The 25,274-nt window shown below is 41.3% G+C and overlaps 1 protein-coding gene across 2 annotated transcripts in view; it reads right to left on the bottom strand.

Moving 5' to 3' along the window:
- Positions 1-25,274, bottom strand: part of grin2ab (glutamate receptor, ionotropic, N-methyl D-aspartate 2A, b) — a 132,955-nt gene that overhangs the window by 34,451 nt on the left and 73,230 nt on the right. For both annotated transcript variants that reach the window (XM_086082491.1, XM_086082492.1), the window contains one exon: positions 462-628. In XM_086082491.1, the coding sequence (XP_085938617.1) occupies positions 462-628 (167 nt within the window). The remainder of the gene's footprint in view (positions 1-461; positions 629-25,274) is intronic.

Raw genomic sequence — 25,274 nt, 5'->3', positions numbered from 1 at the left:
TAGGATCAAGACACCAAGCAGTCCCAAGCTATTTGGGGAGCGAATGATAAGTTGACTGACCAATGACTGCAAGAGGAACGACAGCTAAATGCGGTACCACCAACCAATCACAGGCTTTTTACAGAACAGGCGGTAAACTGACCAATGAAGAGGAAATGGCGTAAGCAACAAAACACTATTAATATTGTTCTTAATGATTGACATACCGACTAACCAATGACTTGCATGAACACTTTCGTCAAATCCCATCCAATCTCAGGTTCCTCAATTCATGTGTAAAAATCAACTGATCACCATGATTGACATTTTGACTGACCAATGACTGCTTGACAAATTAAAAATCCCCAACAGATCTCGCAGCTTCTCTGCGCAACGATTGGACCCATGAAGAGTGAGTTCGCACTAAATGACCTTGCGCCTAATGTCTGTCACGTAGACTGACCAATGACTCGCGGACCCACCTGTGGTCCACGGTGACCCTGAGGGTGCTGATGAAGTCCTGGTAGCCGGGGAACTTGGAGGTGACGATGGAGAAGACGTGCCAGTCGTACTCCTCCATGATGGCCAGCATGAGGAGAGCCTCCTGTTGCAGAGCCGCGCCGAACTGAAAAAACGTGGACTTCTCATCCTTTAGAAGAAAAAAGAAAAAACACAGAGGAAGAGAAAATAGTCAGCAATTTTTTTTTCTCCCTTCCAGTTTCATTTATTTAATTGCGGCAGAAAGCGGCGCGGATGTAATTAGAAGCATTTTCAATTGTGTAATCAAGTATACGAGATAAGAGCCCGAGAGAACATGAGAGGAAGGAAAGGGAACACGGCGAGAGAGCTTCAAAGTCGTGTTCGCACCCACTGGAAATGGTGTAGCGCGTACGGGCAACACGCTGCACAGTCGAACGAGGCGTCTGCTGACTGAATGCCGGCCCGCACGTTTCGCTCGTACAATCCGGATTGCAAACATACAAATGCTTACACAATCGCTCACGACAAACCAAACCACCAAACTGGTCGCACAAGTCGCACGATTGAAGTCGTCCTCGTCGCCGCCAAGTCGTCCTCGTCACAGCTGACCAAGTCGTCCTCGTCGCCGCCAAGTCATCCTCGTCACTGCTGACCAAGTCGTCCTCGTCACCGCCAAGTCGTCCTCGTCGCATCCAAGTCGTCCTCGTCACTGCTGACCAAGTCGTCCTCGTCACCGCCAAGTCGTCCTCGTCGCAGCTGACTGAGTCGTCCTCGTCGCAGCCAAGTCATCCTCGTCACTGCTGACCAAGTCATCCTCGTCACCGCCAAGTTGTCCTCGTCACGGGTGACCAAGTCGTCCTCGTCACAGCCAAAAAGTCTCAGCCTCAACCAAGTCAAGTCACTCCACAGCAAGTCAAGTTAAGGCAAATCAGGTCCTGTCACGTCACGCTCCATTCTAGTCATGTCTACTCACATTCTGTCCAGTCATGGCGACCAGTCCAGTCACATCCCATCAAGTCAGGGTTATCTGCTCACCTTTTTTCCCGATGGTTAATTAAAGTTCTACGCATTGCACTTGATTCCTGTTTCCTTGCAAGACTGACATAACAGTATTTAGTGCTATTGTTAATGATTGACCACTGACTGACATTAGACTGAACAATGACTGTATAGTTTTTTTTTTTTAAAGTAATGATTGACCAATGAATCCAAAGTGGTGAAACCAACCCATCGCTGTGTGAAATGATTGACATGTTGACTGACCAATGACTGTCTAGGCGTCCCAATACTTTCGACCATCCGAATGCTGGAAACCTCAGCGAGATTTTGATGTTTTGCAAAAGTTTTTTGGGGGAGAAAGCTGATGCTGCACTTTTCTTTTATTTATTTATTTACTTATGTATTGTTCCCCCCCCCCCCCCCCTCCTCCTCCTTCTCCGACGTCCAAATGCTGACTTTGATCGCTCTCACATTCTCTTTCTCGACTTCACCTTCTCAGAGGCAAAAGTCCTCAGGCGGGCATATTTTATCCAAACGGATTAACTGCTTTGGCTTTTTTCTTTGGATTTTTTTTTCCCCCTTCTCTTCTTTGTGAGGCCACACGAGATTTCAGCTCAGTCTGTTGTATTTCCAAACACCTGCTGCAGGAGAGACGGCGCGGCGGGGAGAGCAAAAGTGCAGCCACACATCGAACCCTCCTTGCACAATGCGTGCAATCGGACGCAGCAATCTCACGCACACACACGGAGGCCATGACACATTTAGCGTCAAAGGCTTCACAACAAAATCGGATGTCAGCTCCTGTCTTCATTTACCTTTGTGTGTGTGTGTGTGTGTGTGTGCGCGTGTTGTGTTGTGGCCAACACACACATGAACCCAAAATACACACTGAGAGCCGACCCTGCGGAGATTTCAACAGCCTCTCGTCACGTATGAGCAGAGAGAGGATGAAATTGTACTTCAAAAAGATCGATGTCACCACATCTGTGTGTGCGTGTGTGTGTGTGTGCGCGCATGTGTGTGTGTGTGTGTGTGTGTGACTCGCTGTAGGTGAGACTTTGTACTCGGGTTTAGAGAAGAAGAAGAATCCCTGTGTGGCAACAGGCTTATCGTCACTCGGGCCCCGGCAGCGATGGCACACTCGTGCCTGCAGGTGCGCGCACGCACACGCACACGCACACGTTTAACTTTGAGCACACGCGCAAGGCCGAGGACGATGCGCCTCAAAGAGTTGCGTCGCTTTTGTGTATTTGTAGCAGCGATTTGAAGGCTGGATTAGCAACAAGTTAGCATGTTGTTAAAAGAAGGAAAACCGGGAAAGAAGTCAAAAGAACTGGTGAGGAAAGAATGACGTAAACGAGAGGAGGAAGGGAAAGGAGGAATGAGAAAATGAATGGAAATGAGAAGCGAGAAGATAAGGAAGTGGGAAGGGGGCGATACTAAAAGAGAGGAAGGAAAAGGGACACATAAGAAAAGAAAGGAAATCTAGAGAGGAAAAGTAAAGGAAGAAAAAGAAAGAAGAGGAAGAAAAAGGGGGAGTGGTTAGAAAGGAAAGGATCATATTGGACAGGACAGGATAGGAGAACAAAAAAAATGGATAACTTGGAAGGAAAGGGTAGAAAAAGGGAAGGATAGAGAAGGAAAGGACAGTAAAGGAAACGGGATGAGAGCAATGAAAAGGAAAGGGAAGGAAATAAATGGAGAGGACAGGACAGGACAGCACAGGACCGGAAAGAGAAATGGAACAAAAAAGGACAGGATAGGAAAGATAAGAAAAAAAATGGGAAGACAAGAAAAGTAACTGAAATGAGAAGAAATTAAAGGAAAGCGAAGAGAAGGGAAGTGAGGCAAAGGGGAAAAAAGGACAGTAGCGGGAATAAAGCGAAGAAATGAGTGGCGGGGAAGACAAGTAAATAAAAAGAAAGAAAGGAGAAAAAATGGAATGAAAAGAAGCGGAAGGAAAGAAAAAAATGAAATGCAAAAGTATGAAAACAATTGAGAGAGGAAAGATGAGGGAAGGAAAGGAGGGAAGATAAGCAAAAGGAAGAAAGGGGAAAAAAGGAAGGAGGGAAAAAATGGAATGAAAAGGAAAGAAAGAGGAGCAGGGAGAAGAGATGGAAAAAAGAAAGGAAAAGAAACCTAATGTAAAGGACAGGAGAAGACGGGACAGGAGAGGATTGTAAAAGAAGGAACGGAAAATGAAAGAGAAGGGAAGAGAAAAAAGTAACAGGACAGGACAGGACAGGAAAGTAAAAAAGGATGAAATGAAAGGGAAGAGTTGGAATTAAAAAGATGGTAGTAAATACGTTAAGTCATGTCAAGGACAGGAAAGCAAAAAACGAGAAGAACAGGACGAGGAAAAGAAAGAACCTGTCCATCAAGGACAGGACAGTAAAAAGCAAACGAGGAAAGGAAAGGAAGCAACTTGAGAGGAAATCAAGTGAAAATGGAAGGACGAGCAAAAGGACGAGTTTGTCGCCACGAAGGATCACAAGGCGTCATTTGAGTAAAAAGTGCTGTCTGAGGGAGATCGCGCACATCAATTATACACGCACGCGCACACGCGTGTGCCGACTCACCTAGAGATTCACTGATGACATCTTGCATTAATTATACAAATTCAGTGAACTTAGTGCACGCGGTCGCCCGCGCGCACGCACGCACACGCGCACGCACGCACACACACAGAGCCAGTCCAAATAACAGCGGTGCCGACGGTTCGGGGCGGAGCGCATGAATAATGGAGCGGCCACGCCGTATCGCACACTTGCTCTGCGCGCGCGTGCAAACTCGCAGCGACACATGCGAGCTCACGTCAAATTTCATTGTGGCGTACAGACGTCACGCACACGCACGCACGCACGCACATGCACGCAGACTGCATGTGTGCATATTTAACAACACACACACGCGCTCAACTACATGGAGACGTTAGCATGGAGTTCCAGATGTGCACAACAAATACATAATTGACATGTGTGTGTGTGTGTGTGTGTGTGTGTGTGTGTGCACCTTTTTAATTTTTAAACAAAAATAGTGAATTGTTTTTGGTACATTTGGAAACATGTACTATGTTAAGTTTAAGTAAACACGCTAACATTCTTTGTTTGTTTGAATTCTTCTTAGTAAGTCACAATGTCCCATCGCCAGTGAGCTATCTTTTAGAACAGTGGGCTTACTCATGTGTCCTTGGGGCAAACTAGTACATGGTGGCACTTTTTAAAAATAATTTCACACACCTTACGTTTCAGTTTTTTGGGCGGCACAGAATAAAGAGGGTGAATAATATCGCACATCTTACTTTTCAGTTATTTATTTGTAAAAAACAAACAAACACAACAGCAGTTTAAAATATTGTAGACATTGTGTTCCACTTCAGAATTGTTTTGATTCCTCATGATTTTTTTTTTTTTTTACATATTTATGATTCAAACCTAAAAAGTGGCAAAAGGTCAAAAAGTTCAAGGGGGGCTAATACTTTTGCAAGGCACGGTAGAAGATTATTATTATTTTTTTTTTAAATAGGATCCACTGTAGTGACTGATGCTAAACTTTGACACACCAATGACTCATTTATAGAGCAAAAAGGGTCGCTGAAGATCACGCCTACAATAACAACTGACGCACAAATAAGACTGAGCGGCATTCTCGTTTCAAGCTAATGGGATTTTGTTTTTCTCCATGTTGTCGCTTAAACCTAAAAGCTTCCAAATGTGTCCTAACAAGGATAATAAGAGCTGACGGGTCACAAAAGCGAAGACATCAAGATAAACAAAACGGCGGCACAGCGTCAACGCAAACCTCGTGAAGCGCCTTCAGAGCTTGTGAAGTGCGCCGCGCTATCTTCAATACGCGCCCCCCCGGGAAAGTCTTGATGAGGGTGCCAGGCCGCTCGTTATCTCGCTTTTTTAAAATGCCGTAATCATCATCAGGGCGCGAAAAGGCAAAAGGTTTTGGCGAGACATTTATCCTTAAAGCGTTACAGCGCTAATCTCGCAAAACAAGAGCGCCCGCTTAAACGCGGCGTGTTTTTTTTCCGTTTGCTTCGCTAATTCTCCCTTAACGCCCAGCAGATGTTCTTTCAAATCCGCGCGCTAACAAAGAATTAGCGCTGACAAAAGGCGGGGGAAAAAAAAGAAAACAGTCTGGAAGAGGAAGATTATGCAAACCTTTTTTTTTTTTTTTTTAATATTTCTTGCTGAGGTTAAAGACGACGTTAATTGCAAACTAAATAAAAAAATTAATAGTGCGCTCGCCCTAACAGGCCGACTCTGTTCGCGACGGTTCATAAATATTGGGACACGGACACTTTTTGGTTCAAAATACCAACACAGTGGATTTCAAATCAAAGCAACAAAATGTGTTTTGGTGGCAGAATTTCTGCTTCAATTTGTGAATATTTAGTGAATATCCCGAGTAAATAATTATGTAAATATTATTTACATGACTTCCAAATCAGGTCAACGGTGTCACAACCACAATGTTTCGTATTGGGATACAACTTTTTTTTTTCTAGGCCAATGACGATTGTGATTTTTGGCAGAATTCCATTAATTGATCAATACATCGATTAATAAAAAAAAAAAGATAATAAAAAAAACAACCTACAACAATAAAGATTTGAATTACAGGCAGAATATTTGGCAATATGTTTAGTATTTTGTTTATCTTCACAACTGAGATTTTTGTTGTTCATTGTCATTTTCTTTGTATTTTAATATGTTAACATGCAAAAAAAAAAAATTAAAAAAAAATTATATTTAAAAAAAAAAAAAATAATAATAATAATTAAAAAAAAAGCTAAATAAAATAAATTTAAAAAAAAAAGCTAAATAAAAAAAATTCTGATGACTCGGTTATGTGATGAGATAATTGGCAGAACAATTAATTCTACAAACATTTGATAGCTTGGAATAAGGTTGTAAAGTTACAAAATGTAAAACAAAAAAAGTGATGCTTTAAACACTTGTTTTTCTCAAATTATTATTAAAACCTTCATCTTTTTTAATTAGATTTATTTATTTATTTTTGTGCCATGCATAAATCACAGCAAATGGTCCAGGTCCTGAAGTAGCAAAGCAGCCCTAGTCATCAGACGACCAATCACCATGATTGGCTATTGGCACGATGACGATCTCATTCTGAAAAGATTGTGTTACTTTTTACGCCAGATGTAATTGAGACACACATCTTCCAAAAAAAAGTTCTACTTTCATCTCGTCAGTCCATAGAATATTCAAACAAAAGTCTTGGGAATTTTGAAAAGTTAGACGAGCCTTTATCTCCTTTTTTGCTCATCAGTGATTATCATCTGAGAACTGTCATTTTTGCCCGGTCTCTAATTGTTGCATCATGAAGACTAACCTTAATTAAGGCGAGAAAGGCATGCAGTTCTTTTTTCTTTTTTTTTTTGAGAGAGAGAGAGAGCTCAGTATTGTTCATTCGGTAATCTTACTTTTTCGACATGTCATCATCATTGTTCTCTCCTTCTTTTTTTACTCTTTTTCTTTTTTGTATGTGCGTGAAAATGTGTGCGAGTATGTGCGGGTATGTTTGTGCATTTGTGTGCTTATTAATTCACCTAAAACCTACTCAAAATCCTAAATCCACCTAAACCGAATACTTCAGAATCCAGCTGGAGTCGTGAAATTGTCAGGAGACCCGAGGAAGGATCAAAGAAAAGAAAGGAAAGTGAAATCCAGCACCGACCAACGCCTACGACCCGCCGAGCTACCAACCAACCAGCCTGCAGTTCCTTGGATGTGGTCTTGGGTTCCTTTGTGATCTCCCGATGAGTCGTCACAGCGCCCCTGGTGGTCATTTTTTGTTCACCACTCTTCCATGTTTTCTTTATTTGCGGATATCGGCGCTCACCGTGGCAGGCTGGAGTCCTAAAATTTTAGGATCGACTTTATAACTATTTCTCATCCGTTCTTGAATTTCTTTGGACGGTGGTATTTTGCTGCAGATTTTTTTTTACATCTTTGGGTCCACTTCATTCAGAAATTCAGTAAAAATGAACTCAAAAAATTGAACTCGCTCCACTACAGTTAATTCATGATCCACTCAGGACCATTTGAGTAGTTTTAGTAGTAGTAGGAAGGAATACTTTTTTTTTTTACAGCACTGTACATACGTGTCGTTCGGGGAGACACGTGCTCCCCAACTTGTTTACTATTTAACACACGCTTTCCTGCCAAGCTTCTGGACTACTGTACTATTTAACAGCCTGGGCTAGCGTAGCATTTAACATAGCAGCTACGCACAAACACGCGCAGCTAGCGAGCGCTTCGTTTACTGACAACCCGAGAAGAAACACCGCACGTCCCTGGACGCTCGGAAAAAACATCTTTTTAGTTCTTCAAATGTTCTATGCAAACAGTCATAGTGCACGCGGCGGCGGCGGCGGCGCCAGCAGCAAATCCCCGAACATACGACATCGAACATGACGTGTTGTGTAATGGCGTCATGGAACACACATGATTCTCAGAAACAGGACTTATACAGGACTGAAAATGTAAATAGTTTGCTGAAGTGAGTAAAGTTTGACGGATATATTTTTTTTTTTTTAGAAAAAAGGCAGATGCCGATATTCATCAAAATGGCTGAATATCGGAGCTGAATATCGGAGCCGATAATCGTTCGATCCCTCATCGTGATTTCCACGTTTGAAATCGAGACACGTGCTGATGCACAACTTTTGGCGTCAAGTAGAAAAGTGCTTTTGCGTGAAACGGGCAAATCTCACCAGACTTCTGTGAATCATGCGAGACGTCAACGAATCTCATACTTCAGGAAAGTTTTGGGAAACTACAGAAAATCTTACAAGACTTCAAAAAATCATGCGAGAGGTCAATAAATTTGATGAAACTGAAATTTCAGAAAACTTCTCAAGACTTCAGCAAATCTTGTGAGACTTCAGAATATCTTGTGAAATTTCATAAAATTCCCCCAAATCTTCAGCAAATCTCCTAAAAAAAATTACGTGGGACTTCCATAAATCACACCAGATTTCGGACAATCCTCTCAAATTTAGTCAAACCCGGGAAAACATGATAAAATCTCATAAGCCTTCAGAACATTTTTCCAAAAATCTCGTAAGCTTGTTCATGAACGATTTGCCGATACTCATCAAAATGGCTGAATATCGGAGCTGAATATCGGAGCCGATAATCGTGCGATCCCTCATCGTCATTTCCACGTTTGAAATCGAGACACGTGCTGATGCACAACTTTTGGCGTCAAGAAGAAAAGTGCTTTTGAGTTGTTACATTAAGGACGCGTGCATATAAAAGAACGAGTTATTGAATAAATGCCCGTTGTCGTTATTGATGTTTGACTTCAACATCAATTCTCGGGCATGCAGAAGAAAACTGCTTTTTTGAGCAGCGCTGTCGTGATTGATGCTTCGCGGACGGCAAGCGGAAAGAAGTCGGATTCCGCCTGCGCAACGAAAATGTTTTTTTCTCCTCGAGCGGAAAAAGGTGGCAGACATCAATGAAATGTCTCGACAAGGGGGCCGAGATCCGACGGGGAACTTTGAGATCTTTTGAGTCAGCGAGACTTCCGAGGATTTCAAAACGACCGACGCGGGGCAAATCCGCGTCCAAGCGTGTTTGAATCGCCAACGTGGTGCCTTCGTGACTTTCTTTTGCGGGAGAGCCTGCGGTGAAAAAACATTTAGCTCCATTAAGCGAGCCGCAAAGTCGGCGGGAAAAACTTGAGCGCAGGCAAGTCGCTTCCATCCATCATACCCGACTCGTATTTTTCCCGCCTGTCACGGCGTCAGTTTGCTTTCTACCCTGTGATTTTTTTTATTTTTAGGGCCACACATGGTTAAGCACGCTCACAAAACACCACAATATTGCATATGTTAGCACTCTTAGCATGTTAGCAATTAACATTAGAAATCATACCTGACTACAGAGGGCATGATATGAACTATGTATCTTGTCTTATAAGCATGTTAGCATTTTTTTAGCAGTTCTCATTAGAAAACATACCCGACGACACTCGGTGTGAAATCAGTATTAACTTGTCTTAGTTTGCGCTTTCTGTACTCAGTTTGCGAACTGGCTAGTAGCGTACCACTTGTAAGCCTGTTAGCATTTTAGCAATTCTCATTAGAAATCATACCCGACGACACTCTGTGTGAAATCAGTATTAACTTGTCTTAGTTTGCGCTTTCTGTACTCAGTTTGCGAACTGGCTAGTAGCGTACCACTTGTAAGCCTGTTAGCATTTTAGCAATTCTCATTAGAAATCATACCCGACGACACTCTGTGTGAAATCAGTATTAACTTGTCTTAGTTTGCGCTTTCTGTACTCAGTTTGCGAACTGGCTAGTAGCGTACCACTTGTAAGCATGTTAGCATTTTAGCAATTCTCATTAGAAATCATACCCGACGACACTCGGTGTGAAATCAGTATTAACTTGTCTTCGTTAGCGCTTTCTGTACTCAGTTTGCGAACTGGCTAGCAGCGTACCACTTGTAAGCATGTTAGCATTTTAGCAATTCTCATTAGAAATCATACCCGACGACACTCGGTGTGAAATCAGTGTTAACTTGTCTTAGTTAGCGCTTTCTGTACTCAGTTTGCGAACTGGCTAGTAGCGTACCACTTGTAAGCCTGTTAGCATTTTAGCAATTCTCATTAGAAATCATACCCGACCGAAAGACGGCCTCACGACTCTGGCTGGATTTTGAAGTGTTCGGTTTAGGTGAACGGTATGGGATTTTTTAATAGGTTTTAGGTGAACTAATGAATACACACTCACACACACATGCACATACACATTCTCACCCACATACAAAATAAAAATGTAAAAAGAAAAAGAAAAAAGGGAGCAATGATGATGACATGTCAAATCGGTAAAATTACCGAATGAACAATACTGAGCTCTCCAGAAAAAAAAAGAAGAAAAAAAAATAGAAAAAAAATAGAAATCGTACCCGAGCACACACAGTCAGATGCGAAATTTGTATCAGCTTGTCTTTGTTAGCCCGTTTACCGTTTGGATTGCTCTCTTGCTATTTGTAAGCATAACAACTGCTAGTAAATTAGAATTTTTGCCATTCAGATTAGAAATCATAACCAGCCACACAGATAAGATTCACTTGTATCTCAAGGCACCAGTGAATAGGAAATACTCACATTTTTAGGGGTTTCTATTATTTGCACATTTTTAGAGCCCGGCCGAATTTAATCGGTCGAGAGCGCTTTTAAAATGGGCCAATTTTTTTGCAGATTTTTTGCAGGCTGTTTATTTATTTATTTATTTTTACGACAAATGTTACTCCCGCATTCTGGATTGTTTTTTTTTTTTAAATCAGCCAATTTTTTTCAGATTTTTCTCTCTGTTATAAAGTACAAAGTCGTCAAATGTTACACCTGCAATTCATATCTTTATTGTTCTAAGTGCCCAATTAATCAGCCAAATAAATATCAGAATCCGCATCTGCCTCAAAAAATAAATATTGGTCAGGCCTAGCAGATTTTTTTCAATTTGTGTCTGCAGTTGTAAGCAAGGGTTTGCTGTCCATACAGAGCGGCGCGCATAAAAATGAGATGAATCATAATAAAGTGTTTGACTTATGGCACTTGGAAGAGAAAGAGATGCTAATGTCATTTTGTGGCCCGGCGCGGCAGATAATCGCGCCCCCCCCCCAACACCCCCCCCCCCCCCCCCCCCGCGCCCTCCATCTCGGAAACCCTCCACAACCTCCACTTCCCTTCTCCTCTGGCAGAATCTGAGAATTGCCACTTGGATATTTATAGCAGGCGAGCCTTGGGGTTAAAAAAAAAAAAAAAAGAGAGAGAGAGAATTTTTTTTTTTTGATCCCACTCTTGTTTCACTCGCTGCCCACTGATGATGACTCTGTTGGACTCAAGCAACCTGAGGATTGATGTAAAAATGGAAGCGGGCGCTACGAGACAGCCAACGACCCGCAGGTTCGAGGCCAGAAACGCCGCATCAAATATTGAGTAAAAATTGTCCGTCAGTTGTCCTACGCGTCTGTTGTTTGTATAGAATCTTCTCTAAATCTGTTGAAATGTTTTAAAATGATCATTCTTTTTATTTTTATTTTTTTTTCTTATAAAGAGCTCAGTATTGTTCATTCGGAAATGTCATCATCATTGCTCTTTATTTTTATTTTTTTATTTTTTTTTATTTTTATTTTTATTTTTTTTAATTTTTATTATTTTTTAAAAATTTTTTATTTATTTATTTATTTTTTGTGTGTGTGTGTGGGTGAGTATGTGTATGTGCGTGCGTGCGTGCGTGTGTGTATTTGTTAGCTCACCAAAAAAACTATTAGAAAAAATCTCATACCGTTCACCTAAACCGAACACCAGGAGACCCGAGGAAGGACCAAAGAAAACCAAGGAAGGTGAAATCCAGCACCGACCAGACACCCCCCACCAGAACTCCTCCCCAACCCAAGAAACATCCAGACCCCGACAAATCCCAAAAAACATAAAATGATCATTCTAATAATTTGCATCCCTCCGAGTGGACGAAATCATGGAATCTTATGTCAATCTGAACTTCAACTTTCAGGGATGCAACTTTTGAAACGCTCAAATTTCACCAGAACATGACACAAGTGTTAACACGTTTACGTTTCATACAAGTGAAGCATCGGCCCATTTCAATTTGCTGATGTGATCATACGGATATCGGGTTCGGTCCATCCGACACCAAAACCACAACATTAAATGGAGGACTGAGACAAAAGACAGCAGTTCATTGTTATGCTTTTTGTTTTTCTTTTTTTTAAACGAGAGCCCACTCAGTTGCGCAATTACTAAATGCCACCGACTGTTCCTCGCCCGAGAGCAGGATGCATTCTGGGAGAAACGGCGGCAAAAAAGGACCACAAGGAGGTTTTAGCCAAATCGCTAATTGTGCAGACAGAGGGAGAGCGAGCGAGAGAAAAATAAACGGCGCTCGCTAAAGGCGGATTTGCTCATTATGCAGAAGCCTTAGTGGGGTCTGCGGAAGCTTTATTATAACTCTTCGTGTACATTTTGACAAACACACACACACACACACACACACGCACACGCACACGCACACGCACACGCACACGCACACACGCGCATAGATTCAAGCAGCAACAGGCTCACAATCTCCGCCGGCTTTGGCTCCAGCAAATCTCGCGAGACTTGAGCAAATCTTACAGGACCGTCGTAAATCCTGTCAGACTTCAGCAAATCTTAAGAGACGTTCACAAATCTCGCAAACTGCTGCAAATCTCACAAATGATCAGCAAATATCGTGAGATTTAAGCAAATCCATTCAGACTTCATAAATCAAATAAATAAATGAATGAAGTTAGACTTTAGGTGATCTTGTGGGATTTAAGCAAATCTCTTAAGATTTCAACATTGCAAGCCACCAGACTTATGAAAATCCCATCAGGATTTAGCAAATCTCTCGCAATTGACACAAATATTGCAAGACTTCAATAAATCTCGCAAGACTCCGGAAAATGCCGCCAGATTTAATAACACCTCGTGAAACGAGTCCTTTCCCTCGGACTTCGGCAAATATTGTGAAACTTTCAGCAAATCTTGTCAGACTTTTGGCTAATCTTGCGAGACTCAAGCAAATATTTTGAGATTTCAACAAGACTTCAGCAAACCTCGCCATTCGGACTTATTCGATTTAGATTATTTGATTTGTTCAAATCTTGCAAATCATCAAACAAATCTCAAACAAATCTCAAACAAATCGCAAACAAATCTCAAACAAATCGCAAACAAATCTCAAACAAATCTCAAACAAATCTCAAACAAATCTCAAACAAATCTCAAACAAATCTCAAACAAATCTCAAACAAATCTCAAACAAATCCGGTAGGAATTGTGCAAAATCTCACAAATCCATCACATCTCTTCCTCCCCCTTCGCTTTAGTCTCTTGCCCTTCCCAAATTGCAATCCTGCCGCTCGGCCCTCGCCGCTTTTTGTTCACGCAGCAGCCATTGTGTTTCCATGGCAAATCGATGGTCAGCCCACAGAAGGCAGCGCATTTATTTCTTGCACACACAAGCCCCGACCCATTCGGCGAAAAAGGCTGATGGATGGCGTAGGTCGTCGCGTACGGACCAGCGCACGTAGGGAGGCAGGTGTGTGTCTGTGTGTGCGTGTGTGTGTGTGTGTGTGTTGAGTGAACGGCCCACGTGTCAAAGAGCAGATAAGTGAATCTATTTCCCGCACTAATTAAAAGCTGGCTGGCGATTCCCGGCGGGAAAAAAGGAGCACCCGCCCGCTGCTCGTGCCTGCATATGCGCAAAAACACTTTTGGCCATTTCATCTGTGGGGGGTGGATTAGTGTGTGTGTGGGGGTGTGTGTGCGTGCGTGTGTGTGTGTAAGCATCCTGTAGGGGGGGGTGCTTGATGCCAGATGCTTAAAGCCAGTGGCTATTAGACAGCAGAGCAGAGATAATAGGCTACGGCTGCCATCACCTACTACGCCCTATTAGCCACAACATAAGACACACGCGCACACACACACACGCTCGCACACACACACATGAAAACATGAGTAGCTAATGTTAATGCAAAAAAAAATTGAACATTTTGGAAAATGACCAAGATTTTCATGAAAATTTTCCAAAATTGTACAAACTGACGATATATCCGCATATTGTGCAAGATGTGTATCAAATCTTGTGAGATGTGCGCTTTTGTGGGAAAATTTAAGATACTTCAGATCATTTTGCAAGACGTCAGAAAAATCCCCCGAAAACCAGAAAATTTGGCGAGTTTTCAGCAAATCAATGCTTGACTTCTGAAACTGAGACTTTAGAACATTGCGTGAAACGGGCAAATCTCACCAGATTTCTGCGAATCATGCGAGACTTCAGCAAATCTCATACTTCAGGAAAATTTTGGGAAACTACAGAAAATCTTACAAGACTTCAAAAAAATCATGCGAGAGGTCAATAAATCTGATGAAACTGAAATTTCAGAAAACTTCTCAAGACTTCAGCAAATCTTGTGAGACTTCAGAATATCTTGTGAAATTTCATAAAATTCCCCCAAATCTTCAGCAAATCTCCTAAAAAAAAATTACATGGCACTTCCATAAATCACACCAGATTTCGGACAATCCTCTCAAATTTAGTCAAACCCGGGCACACATGATAAAATCTCATAAGCCTTCAGATCATTTTGCAAGACGTCAGAAAAATCCCCGAAAACCAGAAAATGTGGCGAGTTTTCAGCAAATCATGCTTGACTTCTGAAAATCTCATGAGACTTTAGAACATTGCGTGAAACGGGCAAATCTCACCAGACTTCTGCGAATCATGCGAGACTTCAGCAAATCTCATTATACTTCAGGAAAGTTTTGGGAAACTACAGAAAATCTTACAAGACTTCAAAAAAATCATGTGAGAGGTCAATAAATCTGATGAAACTGAAATTTCAGAAAACTTCTCAAGACTTCAGCAAATCTTGTGAGACTTCAGAATATCTTGTGAAATTTCATAAAATTCCCCCAAATCTTCAGCAAATCTCCTAAAAAAAAATTACATGGCACTTCCATAAATCACACCAGATTTCAGACAATCCTCTCAAATTTAGTCAAACCCGGGCACACATGATAAAATCTCATAAGCCTTCAGATCATTTTGCAAGACGTCAGAAAAATCCCCCGAAAACCAGAAAATGTGGCGAGTTTTCAGCAAATCATGCTTGACTTCTGAAAATCTCATGAGACTTTAGAACATTGCGTGAAACGGGCAAATCTCACCAGACTTCTGCGAATCATGCGAGACTTCAACGAATCTCATACTTCAGGAAAATTTGGGGAAACTACAGAAAATCTTAAAAGACTTCAAAAAATCATGCGAGAGGTCAATAAATTTGATGAAACTGAAATTTCAGAAAACTTCTCAAGACTTCAGCAAATCTTGTGAGACTTCAGAATATCTTGTGAAATTTCATAAAATTCCCCCAAATCTTCAGCAAATCTCCTAAAAAAAATTACGTGGGACTTCCATAAATCACACCAGATTTCGGACAATCCTCTCAAATTTAGTCAAACCCGGGCACACATGATAAAATCTCATAAGCCTTCAGATCATTTTGCAAGACTTCAGAAAAATTCCCCGAAAACCAGAAAATTTGGCGCGTTTTCAGCAAATCATGCTTGACTTCTGAAAATCTCATGAGACTTTAGAACATTGCGTGAAACGGGCAAATCTCACCAGACTTCTGCGAATCATGCGAGACTTCAGCGAATCTCATACTTCAGGAAAATTTTGGGAAACTACAGAAAATCTTACAAGACTTCAAAAAAATCTTGTGAGAGGTCAATAAATCTGATGAAACGCCAGAAAAAAACTCCTCAAGACTTCAGAATATCTTGTGAAATTTCATAAAATTCCCCCAAATCTTCAGCAAATCTCCTAAAAAAAATTACGTGGGACTTCCATAAATCACACCAGATTTCGGACAATCCTCTCAAATTTAGTCAAACCCGGGCAGACATGATAAAATCTCATAAGCCTTCAGAATTTTTTTTCCAAAAATCTCGTAAGCTTGTTCATGAACGATTTGTGTGATGGAACATCTATGATGTTTGAAAGCCGTACAAAACAGCTCAATTAAAAAAGTGAATCAAATGAAATGAGATTTTTTTTTATTATGTGTCATATCAACACAGCAGCAGTAAGGTACGAGTGACTGATTGCTAAGAGGAGGGGAAAAAATAACTCATGTTTGTTCCTCTCACATGGAATCCAGAACAGCACTTTTTAGTGAAGTAGCACTAGCTCGATGCTAACAAGAGGCAATTCACTGCACTCGACGCTTCCATCACATCTTTTTTTCCCTCTCATCAATCTCTTGCAAAGCCCTCACTGCCCACTCCACGCCTCACTCACTCGCTCACGAACACTCTCTCACTATGTGGATCACTCACTCACTCACTCGCTCGCTCACTCACTCACTCACTCACTCACTCACTCACTGATAGAGTGGGCAATCTATTCACAGCACAAACACTTACTCATTCACTCTCTCTCTTGCTCTCTCTCTCTTACTAACTCACTCACTCACTCGCTCGCTCACTCACTCACTCATTCACTCATTCACTCACTCATTCACTCACTCACTGATAGAGTGGGCAATCTACTCACAGCACAAACACTTACTCATTCACTCTCTCTCTTGCTCTCTCTCACTCACTCACTCACTCACTCACTCATTCACTCACTCACTGATAGAGTGGGCAATCTACTCACAGCACAAACACTTACTCATTCACTCTCTCTCTTGCTCTCTCTCTCTTACTAACTCACTCACTCACTCGCTCGCTCACTCACTCGCTCGCTCACTCACTCACTCACTGATAGAGTGGGCAATCTACTCACAGCACAAACACTTACTCATTCACTCTCTCTCTTGCTCTCTCTCTCTATTACTAACTCACTCACTCACTCACTCACTCGCTCACTCGCTCACTCACTCACTCACTCGCTCACGAACACTCTCTCACTATGTGGATCACTCACTCACTCACTCACTCACTCACTCGCTCGCTCACTCACTCACTCACTCACTCACTCATTCACTCACTCACTGATAGAGTGGGCAATCTAGTCACAGCACAAACACTTACTCATTCACTCTCTCTCTTGCTCTCTCTCACTCACTCACTCACTCACTCACTCACTCACTCACTCACTCACTCACTCACTCACTCACTCCAAGGCTCAAAATAAGAACAGCAAAACCGATAAGTATGTGCTGGTAGTCTTGTCGGAGGCAAGCTCGGTGCTACTCCCGCCGCATTAGCCAGCTAGCGACGAGCAACGGCTGGCTAGCGACGCGGCTAAACACGTGGCGGAGTCGCTCCAACTGTTAGCAATCATCGTCTCCGTGGCGACAAATAAGCGACACTTCTGACAAGTCTCGTTCCCAGGAAGACTGAAAAGCCAAATGCTAATAGCTAAGCTAACCTTAGATTGGCACATAACCGTTTATCCCCGCGATTAAGTGCTTGGGTGATTACGTGCACCTTTTTACAGAGGACTGGTTGGAACTTGGGAAAGACCGATTATCGGCCGGGGCTTTTTTCAGCGCCGATATCCTGCATTTTGATGAATATCAGCATCGGTCTTTAGATCAAATAAAATAAATCTGACTTCAATATTATTAGTGAGTGAGTAGTGTCATCATTATTTTTGATTTCACAATAGAATCCTGAGTTACTTATCGTGCATGACAAAAACATTAAATAAAATTGCTTCCTGTGTTCTATGGTTATGATCACAAAAGCAAACTATAGTAACTAAATTCAATTTCTTCAATGTGGTTAAGTCCTTCTTCTTCTTCTTCTATCATCATATTCAATAAACAACTAAACTAACCCAGGCCCTTTTCCTACTTGGTGTTGTTAAGTCCTTCTTCCTGTTCTACGGTTATCATCACCCCTCGTAAGCAGTAAAGAAACAAAAACTAACCCACACAAAGCGATTGTGGCTATATTGGGCATGCAGTCGTCCTGAAAAGCACCGAGGATGACACTCCTGCAGCTCAGCTCCAGTGCTGCTTAAATACACTTAACGCCGTGCGTGTGCGCGCGCGCGTGTGTGCACGTCGTGCCGAGATGGGCCGAAAGAGATGATGATTCACTGTTGGCAAAAAAAGTGGAGCGTCATCTCCTCCTCCAGTCTCTCATCGGAGTGCAGATGAACGCTTGTATGTATTCACATACTTTCAGATAAATGCATTCGCGCGCGCGCGCGCACAACGGTTGCGCGCACGTACACGGTGCGAAGTCTATTAAGCAGCGATTCACTCAATCACGTTCACTGACTCATTCACGCACTCTCTATTTTTTCTCACCTTTTCATTCACTCACTCACTCACTCCCATTTCTCTCACTTTTCTCTCTCTCACTTTTCTCTCCCTCACTTTTCTCTCTCTCACTTTTCTCTCCCTCACTTTTCTCTCTCTCACTTTTCTCTCCCTCACTTTTCTCTCTCTCACTTTTCTCTCACTCACTGTATCTCACATTCACTCAGTCCCTCACAATATTTCACTCCCTCACTCCCTCCCTTCACTGAGTTTTGTGCGCACACTTTTAGACAAACGCCTTCCCACGCACGCACGCGCGCGCGCACGCACACGTGCACGAGTGCAGTCAGAGTCTCTCCATCAGGAGCGCGCTGAATAATTCAGTGGGAGGGAAGTACACAAGACTGTGGAGAGCGTATTGGGCGCGGGCTGGCCTGAGGGTCGAGCGCCCGCCCGCCCCCGCGATGCCCCCCCCCCCCCATGCCCACCCCCCGTCGCCGCCGCTCTAAAAGCAATGATGTCACCACCAGCCAGCTCTTGTCCCTCTTTCGCCTTTTAGCTTGGCAACTTTGCCTTTTTGATGCCCCCCCCCCCCCCCACCACTCCAAAAAAAAGAAAGAAAGAAAGAAAAGAAAACAAGTACAAGCTTAGCAGCAGGATGCAATAAAAGCTTCTAACATGGAGAGACGTCCTCGTGGAATTGTCGTTGTGTCGCTCTTTCAATTAAGACAATTGCAGACAGAAAACAATCCACAATTTCTCTGCTTCGCAATTGTTTTGTTTTTCTTCAATATGGCAGCTCTGTTTGCTTCCATCTGTCACTTGTCTTCACAGGGGGGGGGGGGGGGGGGGGGGGGGGAGTTGCATAGCCAATCCAGATGTAAACGTCAGTAGACCAAAAACAAACAAAAACAATGAACAATTATTTGGATTCACAATTGCTTGTTTTCCCACAATTGACAGCTGGTTTGCAAATAATAACTTTACCCGAATAAATTTTGTTTTCACAGAAAAAAAAAAGAATTCATCTGGATGTTCAAATTCCTAATTTTTCTTTAGCTAACACTAGAAAACTGCTTCAATATTGATTGCTTTTCTTCTCTGGTTTTCACTTTAAGATGCGAACATCCACAAAATAGAATCCACATTTTTTTTTGGGCTTCACAATTGCTTGTTTTTCTTCCATCCACAGTTAATCTGGCTTTTAGGTTGATTGACCTCCAACTGGTCCTTCACTGGCAAAAGCTGAAAAAAAGTATAATAAAATAAAAATAAAACCTTTTTGTTGTGATTTTCTGATCATTTCTCCACTGGTTGCATTGTTGTTTACGCCTCAAAGTAGAAACTGATCAGAAGTAATCAACCAAAGCAGTAAAAAAAAAAAAAAAAAAATCAAAACTTTTTTTAAAAATTCTCCCATAAACAGCTTTCTGAATTTCATGTTGGTTAAACCTCTAACAAGTACAAATGTAGTTTTCTGACAACAACAGGAAAAAAACTTTCGCCGTTTGTCAATCAGATTTCACAATTGTTTGCTTATCACCGACATACAATATTTGCTGGTTTTCATGCAAGCTGCTATGAACGTCGTCCCGCCAGACTGCGGGACATTCCGAGCCATTTGCAAGCCTGCAAATAAAAAGCTGAACCATCTTAGCTTCTTCTCAGCCCAAAACTCCCAGCATGCATTGCCAGAACGACACCATCAAACGCTCGCCGATGACATCACAACGACATCGACATCACTCAAAGAAGGATGAAAGATGTCATAAAATGGCAATTCATTGGTTTTCTTTGGTCCCCTCGGGTCTCCTGGTGTTCGGTTTAGGTGAACGGTATGAGATTTTTTCTAATAGGTTTTCTGGTGAGCTAACAAATACACGCACGCACGCACGCACGCACGCACGCACATACACGTACTCACCCACACACACACACACACAAAAAAAATAAATAAATAAATAAATAAATAAAAAAAATAAAAATAAAAGAGCAATGATGATGACATTTCCGAATGAACAATACTGAGCTCTTAAAAAATAATAATAATAATAAAAAAATAAAAAAATAAATAAATAAATAAATAAATAAAATGGCAATTCAATTTGCTTTTGTTGGTTTTTAACAAGCTGATAAAAGTGCAGCCGGCTCGCCCTCTGGTCAGCCCCCCCCCCCCCCCGGCCCCCCCACCCCCAACTGCCCCAGCCAACCCCCAGGATGACAAATGACTAAATAATGAAGTTGTTAACGCAATCAAGCGTTTGCGCCAGGTGTGACGCAAAAGGGTACGGGAGCGTGTTAAAAGTCACCTGACGAGTTCAAGCGGGCTTTTGGGACCGACTTGAGAGACTCGAGTCAGCGCGAACAGGCCAACAAGCGTCAAGCCGTCGCCGGCTCGCTGCCTTGATGACTTGTGACTCGACTGGAAATAAATGACACGGGCAAGTTTAATCGCGCGTGACAGGCTGACTGACCTCCAGGAACTTTTTTGGAGGTGAGATGCAAAGTTTCCCTCCGTGAGCGCCACACATCTGATAAATGACCTTTTCAAGGACAAGAAAAGAGCTCATTTGAAAAGTTCAAGCGCGATAAGTAAAGCTGTCCATTAAAGGCGAAAAAAGCCCAAAAAAATGGTTTCCTATATGCGCACTCACCGAACCCTTCTTTATTGAAAAACAAAATGTGACTCTTTTTTTTTTTTTTCAAATTCAAAGACCGAGTTTTAGATTACTGGTGAACAAAAACTCTTCTGTCTCTCTTCACCTTGAGAAAGTGTTGTCTTCTTTATATTCCTCATCGCCGAGCAGCTTAAGAGAAGTCTTCCTTGAGTTTTGCTACATAGCTAGAATTTCTCAACCTGAGATGAACTTAAGATGGAACCCAGCAGACTCAATGAAAACGAGTTAGAAAAAGAGTTAGGCAAATTTAAATTGTGGTTTGACGCAAACAAATGATCTGGAAATCGGCCATTTTCTAAGGAGTTAAAAATAAAAGATATTAGACTTGAAAGAGTATATGAGAATACTTTTCTAGGAATTCTTATTGATTCTCGGCTCAGCTGGAAATCACGTTCATTATATCAGATCCAAAGTGGCACGGAGTGTTTGGATGTTGGGGGAAATTAAATAAATGAATTGGATGTATTTGCTATGCTGTTCTCTCATATTACCATATATTTCTTTTTTTTTTTAAATATATATATTTCTTATTGTGTGGAGGTGTGGCTAACACGTGGAAGGGCACGGTATCGTTACGTTAGTAACAGCGAAATAAATAATATAGAGCAAACTTTTCATGACAGTCGGGGTTCCTTTTAAGATTGTTCAATCATTTGTAAAAAAAAATAACACTCACACGTGGAGATTGACCAAGAGTATAGATTTGTGGATATAAGCCATATATTCATTTGATGACTTCAAAAAAAGGCCTTCCGATGAATTGATCGGGCATTCGTTTCCATGTCAAACTGTAATCGACGCTCGTTTCTACTGTTAAGCGTGAACATTTTCATCCCGACTGTGTTTCTCGCCAATGCTGATTCTACCGAAATGAATATCACGTAGGATGTTTTGTAGTCGTGCTGATCCCGGGATCGGCGCTACCTTCAACGCTATTAATCATGGCGGGTGGTGACTAACGCTGATGGTGTCATACGAGCACGCACACGCACACGCACGCACGCGCGCGCACAGTTTGAAGGGTTGATCTTCACATCCATCACACTTGTTCCTTCTCATCTTCTCAACAGTTACCAAATATGGTGCAATCATTCTCTGGGGCTCATCTCAATTCCATCAACTCCGTCCTCCCTCTCCTACTTTCTTCTCCCATGCGAACGTCCTTCCCTTCGCCCCCCCCCCCCCCCCCGACCCCCCAACCCCACCTCCTCCCGCGTCGTTCTTCTTTCTGCCGCTCTCCCATTGGCTGGCAGAGTTTTATTTATACAGCAGAAGCGGCGGCGGCGGCGTTGGCGGCCCACGCAGCAACGCAGAGCTGAGCTGAGCTGAGCTGAGAGGAATTGGACTTGCCAGTGAGAGGGCGGGCATCACCTCACAAACTCCGACCGCAAACTTGCCTCGCCGTGCCATTGTTGCAGATTTTTTTTTTTTTTTTAAATCTGTACTTAACTCATTCACTGCCATTAACGACTATAGACGTCAAAAAATTATTTAAACTATTTATATTATTTTAACATTTTTTTCCCACTAGTTAATAAGAGTATGAAAACCTAGATTTTTTTTATTGTACATTTATAACATTTCTGATTAATTGTGAGTTAATTAGTGAAGTTGTCAAGGGGGCTTTGTTTGGTGGAGGACCCAGACGCAGGAAAGCAGGGCAATGAGGCGAAGCGCAAAAAGGGATTTTAATTTCTACAAAACAAAAAGCGAGATCCAAATTGCAAGGAAAAACAAAACATGGGGGGAACAACAAGGCAAAAACGGGCAGCATGACGTGAGGGAAAGACAACGAAGCAACCAGACTGAGGGGAGACAGGAGACTAAATACACAGACGCTAATGACACAACGAGACACACCTGAGGCAAGACACAAGTGGCTGAGGGCACTGATTGGTTCACACGAGGAAGGGCGGGATTACACACTCAACAAGACCAGAAAACAGAACCCAAACATGACAGAAGTCATGCGATTAATTACAATTAAAAAATGTAATCGCCTGACACCCATCATTTTTTAATATAATCTTTTTTTATTTTTAATAATCAACTCAAGTAATCATTTGGAGCCTTTTTTTTTTTTATTTAAAATTGTCCAAATCCTCTGATTTCAGCATGTCAACTGTAATTAACTGATTTCAGTAGTCCTTCATTAAAAATAAAAGATTATTAAAAATGAGTGGCGTCAGGCGATTACAATTTTTACTCGCATGACTTCACTAGTTAACTCACGATTAATCACAGATTTTATATCTGTTCTAAATGTACAATAATTTTTTTTTAGGGTTTCAAACTCTTGTTGACAAAAGAGGAAAATATGTTAAACGAATACAAATAGTTCAAATGAATTTTTGACGTCTAAAGCCGTCAATGGCAGTGAATGAGTTAACTTTGGCAAAGTATTCACAATGCTTCACTTTTTATTTTACATTTATTATGTTATAGCTTTTTTTTCTAAAATGGTGTAAATTCAATTGTTTCCTCAAAATTCGAGTACTCAATCGTGTTAACATGAACTCTTCGAAATCTTCTTCCTTCAAAAGCTGCGCTCATCTCAAATTCAAAGCCGAGCAGCGGCGCCATCTATATGGATCCGTTTGTTATTACCGCAGTGCATGGATGCATTCAGAAAAAAAAAAAAAAACACCCAAAAACTTTCATACTTTGTCATCATGGGATGTTGTGTGTAGATTTTCGAAGGGAAAAATTAATGTTACACACTTTGGAATAATGCTGTAACATAACAAATAGCGTAAAAATAAAAAATGAAGCACTGAGAATAAACAGAAAATGCAAACAAGATAATAAAAAATGCAAACATGTTTGATAATAAATAGCGACAAAATATTTGAAAACAAATGACAGGGAAAAAATCTAAAGTCTTTATATGAAAATAAATTGTACAAAATACAAAATAATGTAAAAAATACAGTTATAAAAAAAAAAAGAAAAGGATAATCTGTTACAACCGGTAGTAATGCTCATTTAAATGTGAAAGGTAATACTGTGTTAAATTTGATCACTGTATATCAGTAAACTGTTACAACAATACAATAAATGTTACGGAGACATTTTAACAAAAAAGAAAAAATATTACAAACAGATAAGAAAAATACATAAAAAATATTAGAAAATGATTAACAATATGAAAATGTTTTGAAAGCACATAAAGTACAAAATATTATAAATATAAATAATAAATATTATATGTTAATAAATTACACTACTCTACTGCACTAATAATAAAAAATAATAATCAAATAAAATAAGCTGTTCTTATTTAAAAAAAAAAAAAAAATAAAACATGCTCCCAATTTTTGTTTGTAATTTCTGGGGCGCTGGAATAAATGAATGGCATTTCAGCGTGGTCATGCAATAAATTAAATTGATATATCAAAGTACCATTTAATCAGTGGAAAAAAAAAAGAATATTTTAAAACCATAAATGGAAAAAAAAGGAAACCCATTGAACAAATACTTTAAAAAATGTACACTATTTAGTTGGAAATAAACAAAATGTGTCGCTAACTTTAGCTTGCGCTGCAACCCATGACTTTGCGTTACAATGCTAACATTAGCCATAGCCGCCACCAAGGGACTTGGCAAACATGTCGCTGGCCACTCAAAGTCAATATTTAAGAGTTGATGTTTGCGTTCTCCCGCTTTACGTAAAAGCGCTCATTCCACATGTCAAACACGACATGAAAACACAAGAGGTCCATAAGTTCCCGCTAACAAGATGTTGTGCATTATTAAGCGGGCACGCGTGGGCCCACGCTGACGAGATGAAACAAAGGCCGCCCGTAGCGAGGGTCCGCAATTGAAATATTTACAAGAGCACAAGATGAAGAAGAAGCGAGCGCGTTTAAGCAGCAGCAAAATGGCTGCTTTGTTGCCGCTTTAACCCAAAAACTCACATGATTTATTTAGCACGGCCTTGTGTCCACAGACACTTAAAAGCACACTTTCGCTCCAGCAGCCTTTAAAACAAACGTTTTCATATATTTTGAACCCTCCCACACGCTTTTGACACATTTCAACATACAACATGCTTAAACGCATGAAAAAACAGTTTTTTAAAGCATCACGGTTGTCCAAATAATGGCAAAGCGACGAGTGTGCTTGCTTATTTGTCACTCCAAATTATAATAATTCTTCCTTCTTTTTTTTTATGTATTTTTACGCCGTTGTGGGAGTGAACACAACACAACCAGCCAATCAAAGCCGTTCCTCTCGTTCCCTTTAAATTCATGGCAGGAAAGGCGCATGGTCTATATGGCAGAAACATAACAGGAGATCGACGTGCGCAAAGTACGTT

This window comes from Leptonotus elevatus, chromosome 8 (assembly GCF_054856555.1).
Source record: "Leptonotus elevatus isolate MCC_2025b chromosome 8, RoL_Lele_1.0, whole genome shotgun sequence".
Taxonomy (NCBI): domain Eukaryota; kingdom Metazoa; phylum Chordata; class Actinopteri; order Syngnathiformes; family Syngnathidae; genus Leptonotus; species Leptonotus elevatus.
This window is presented reverse-complemented; position numbering and strand designations above follow the sequence as displayed.